Source organism: Phaethon lepturus, unplaced genomic scaffold, assembly GCF_000687285.1.
Source record: "Phaethon lepturus isolate BGI_N335 unplaced genomic scaffold, ASM68728v1 scaffold13792, whole genome shotgun sequence".
Lineage (NCBI taxonomy): Eukaryota > Metazoa > Chordata > Aves > Phaethontiformes > Phaethontidae > Phaethon > Phaethon lepturus.
This window is the reverse complement of record NW_010525629.1, coordinates 29,337-33,340: the sequence shown is the minus strand read 5'-3', so window position 1 is coordinate 33,340 and position 4,004 is coordinate 29,337. Positions and strand designations below refer to the sequence as shown.

Below are 4,004 nucleotides of genomic sequence, written 5' to 3'. Positions count from 1 at the left end.
GGAAAGGACCACTGCACTCTCTTTCTCATTGGTTCTCTGGTTGCTTAGTATTTAGTTGCCTTGGAATTTCTAAAGCTAAAAGAGAGGACCGTAGCACTGTAGCCTGTAGGCGTTTGCGCAGGAGGGAAGCAGCAGCAGAACCTTGCTCTGTTTCTAAGTATATTTAGTTTTCATAGAATTTTATTGCAGGAGACAGTAGGAATTTGAGATCATCAACCTCATATGGCTGCTGTTCATAAATTCTTGTTGGCTCCTGCATAACATATTTGGAAATCTCATCTCCGTGTGCTGTCCATTTCAGACTTGCCGTCATCCAGAAGTCCCTTTCTCTTCTGACAGCTGTCACACTTCAGCTCTCAGCGCAGCTCATTTTTTTCTGCCACGGACTGTAAGCAAAGGAGGGTCTCTCCAGTCCTTGGGAGATGGCAGAAGTCGGAACGCTTGTATCGGACACTGTCTTACTCCTATAATCTCCACGCTGCATATTCACTATTGGAAAATTACAACTCTTTGTTGTCTTTACCTCTGTTGAGAGGAGGGGCAGCTAAATTCTGCCTATCTGAAGGGCATGCACGTTCTCTGTCGGGTACCCAAGGCTCAAAACTGATCTCTGCTGTGCTCCCTTGCCCAAAGAGACGGGGCCTGACCTGAGCCTGTGCTCCCCACCCTACAGCCCTCACCCAGCTCCCTTACAGAGCCGCTATCGCTCTGACCCCCTACGCCACTACGAAACTGTGAAGCTTAACATTACCACTCGGCATCCCCTTGGTCAGACTGAGCGGACACCCGTGTCTGTACCCGTGTTTTGTGGCCGGCCATGCCGCTGGCCACGCCGAGGGACAGCCAGCACGGCTGCAGCACAGGGAACCCAGGGCAGATGTGGTGTGAGGAACCACCCTGTAACTGCCAGGTTATAACCTCCTCCGTCTTCCTACAACACACCACGAGAGGGCAATCGATACATACAGACCGGAAAATACCACAGGCACACCCTCAAGGACCTACCCTCAACAAGGGTATTCGTCAAGCCGGTCATTACACTGTTGGTTCGATCCTTTCTTCCATAGGATGCGTTCACCTGATCCATCGAGACCAAGAGAGACCCACCAGGTTTCTTTCTAATTTCGATTTCAGTAGTACCCTGCAAAATTCATAGGATGATTAATACAAACTCTTAGTCTTCCCAGTATTTTACATACTCTCAGCCTAGAAACATGGCACGTATGCCCAAGAGAGAAAAACATCTTTGTTCCTGCTATCCTTCTCACTTTCCTACGTTACGTAAGTGGTCAAACCAAAACTCAAGCCCTCATTTCTGCTAGCACCAGTGCTTTGAAGCCTTAGACGAATTAAGGACTATATTTTAAAGAACATTTCTAATGAAGACTGCTGTAGTACAAAGTACTACACTCTGTGCTACTACCAGACGGCACAGATGGGCAGTGACTCTTTTAACCGGGTCAGAGTGTGAAATCCACCCCCGCCTTATTTGAGCCACCCAAATTAATACGGTTTAAGAACTGAGCATTTGACAGTATCAACATTTATTTCAAAATAAGCAGCTGAAAAGTAGGATACAAGAAGCTCAACCACATCACCGTCCGAGAACTAGTCGGGATTTCTCCCACTCTAGGCCGCTATGAGGCGAATTTTCTAACACAACAGGGATATGAAATCGTGTCTCAATTTCGCCCTCGTGAAGGACCACCCTGCTCCCCTCAGGTCAAAGACTTGCACTTCTAAAGGCACCTCACAGTTGCCCTCCTAAGATTGCTCTGGAAATGCCAGTCTCTGTTAGGCGCAGACAATCTTAACTTTTTTTCCTCATTAGAGGAATTTGCCGCTGTCTGCTTGCGATCCAAGGTCTCTGCACAGCCCATGCAGCTCTCCCACCATGACAGTCGATTGCTTGTTGCGTGGTGAACCTTCTCTACCTATAGACCTAGTAAAATAACTGCTAAGTAATACCTTCCCTTTTACACATGCATCATGCAGATTACTACTCTTACCATGTTCATGCTGCGTTAGAAAGAGAATTAAATACTGAAGCAAAACATTGTGTTAACATGCTAACTAGGGAAGGAAAAAAACAGGTAGCAACTGATGCTTAACATAACTAATTAAGGTCAAACAGGTTGCAAGAATTGAAATAACTAAAAAAAAAAAATAGCTTGGAATTTATAGTCATGGTAACCAGACTTTTCTCAGAAACAGCTGCTTTTGGTATCTCTCAAATGATGTTGTTTCAATCTTATCCAAATTCTTTTACACCCCACTAAATAACATTCTATTTTTTGAGCTTTGTTTCTCTTCTGCATTCTGAAATGTTGATCCACTAAAAAGGTTACTCAATGCCAATTCAGTCAACTAATTACAAAAAGTCACAGTCAAGGAAAATTCAAAGACTAAAAAAGAGTATTTTAAAAAAATCCTTATTTTACTAACAGCTTCCCTTGCAAAATTTTGTGAGAGCTGAAAGATTGTTTGTATTTCCCTTTAAATCCCCAAATATTTTTGTGGAGAACATTTGCAACAAACTTGGGTTGGTTTCCCCATTCCCATGCTTTAAATAGCTCCCTATGAATTACCCCGACATACAGCAAGGGTTCCTACTATTATTAGTCCTTTAACTGAGGACTCAATTCCAAGCCTTTTTTTCCCAGGAAGCCAGGGGGAGAAGGCGGGTCACTGAGTTTGAGAAGGAAAGAAAGGGGAAGTTAAAGCACAGGGTTTTTAATCCAATACAGACTTTATCGTCTGCGGTCAGACAGACCAACTCTCATTCCACCAGGGTGTCTGGTTCACTCGAAGGGCGGCATACAGGAGAGGAGAGGAGGACAGACCGCCATGCCTACGCTATCTACTCATTGACTTCCTTACGCTGTCATTGGTAGCTGCCTTATCTATTTTCACCTCAGGCAGAAGGCGTCCCCCAGGCATGCTGGAAGGTGGGCCACCGATGAGGGACACCACGCCGTTGCAATCCACCGTGCTGTTCCTCTTCACGTTTCGGCGGAGGTTGGGGAAAATTCGCGAGGACCGGCTGCCTTCGCTGTAGCCGCTGTAGCTGCTCCTTCGATCACGACCACGGATGGGGATGAAGAGGGAGTCTCTCCTGCCTTCGCTTTCCTCCACAGTGCTGTGCTCGTCATCGGCAAACTCATTCTCTGAACCTGGGTCACGAAACCGCCCTTTGTAGCTGAAGATGCTGCTCTTGCTATTGTGTCGGGAGAGAAAAGGGGAGCCTGGAATACTGAGGAGAGACTAGGAGGGAGAAAAGAAAGAATGACAACAGCGTGAATAGTATGGAAACAAAGCACTGCAGTGTCGTCAAGTGCTGCTAAAGTGGTTTCACTCCCTCTCCAGGTCCACACAAACCATCACCACTTAGTCAGCAGCTATACTTTAAGAGTTGTTCACTCTTGGCTGGCAGAGCTACGCTGGTGAAGAAGTTATCTAGTTAGATTCGCTACTCTCGGGAACAATTTATGCCAGGCTAAGTGTGTGCAAGGGCTGGAAATTCGGGCCGTAAGCGTCCTCCTGACCCACTGCAAGTTTAAGATGGTGGGCAGATTCCTTTGACATGCTAATCAGGATCTAAACTAGAATTAGTATCCTGACTACAAGCAAGCAAAAACATTAGCGAAGGAAATGAAAACTACCTGGTTCATGATGGAAAATTTCCTTCCTAGCCTGTTATCTGGTAGCCTGAATGCTTTCCTCCTCATGCCATCCTCAGATTCAGACTTGAAAACCTTTTCGTTGTCACACTTCTCCTCTCCTTCTGACAGTTCCTTATCCTTTCGTTTTTTCCTCCTGTTTCGACGCTCCTTGGCGCTCTTGGAACTGAGTTTGGAAATCTCTGAAGAGCTCCGAGACATCCTCCCCCCCGCATCGTCTTCCACAGCATCTTCAGAGACTGTCCCTGCCGAAGTGACCATAGCAGCAGCCTGGGGGTGTAGGCAAGAGAAGGGAAAAATAGATCAGATCTTACCATGTTTAGT

General features: G+C 46.1%; 1 protein-coding gene across 1 annotated transcript in view; it reads right to left on the bottom strand.

Annotated features, from left to right (window-relative positions):
* Positions 1 to 4,004, bottom strand: part of LOC104617490 (sodium channel protein type 8 subunit alpha-like) — a 43,843-nt gene that overhangs the window by 20,375 nt on the left and 19,464 nt on the right. Inside the window, 3 exon segments of the mRNA XM_010282823.1 lie at positions 1,006 to 1,141; positions 2,881 to 3,264; positions 3,663 to 3,950. Coding sequence (XP_010281125.1) covers positions 1,006 to 1,141; positions 2,881 to 3,264; positions 3,663 to 3,950 — 808 coding nt within the window.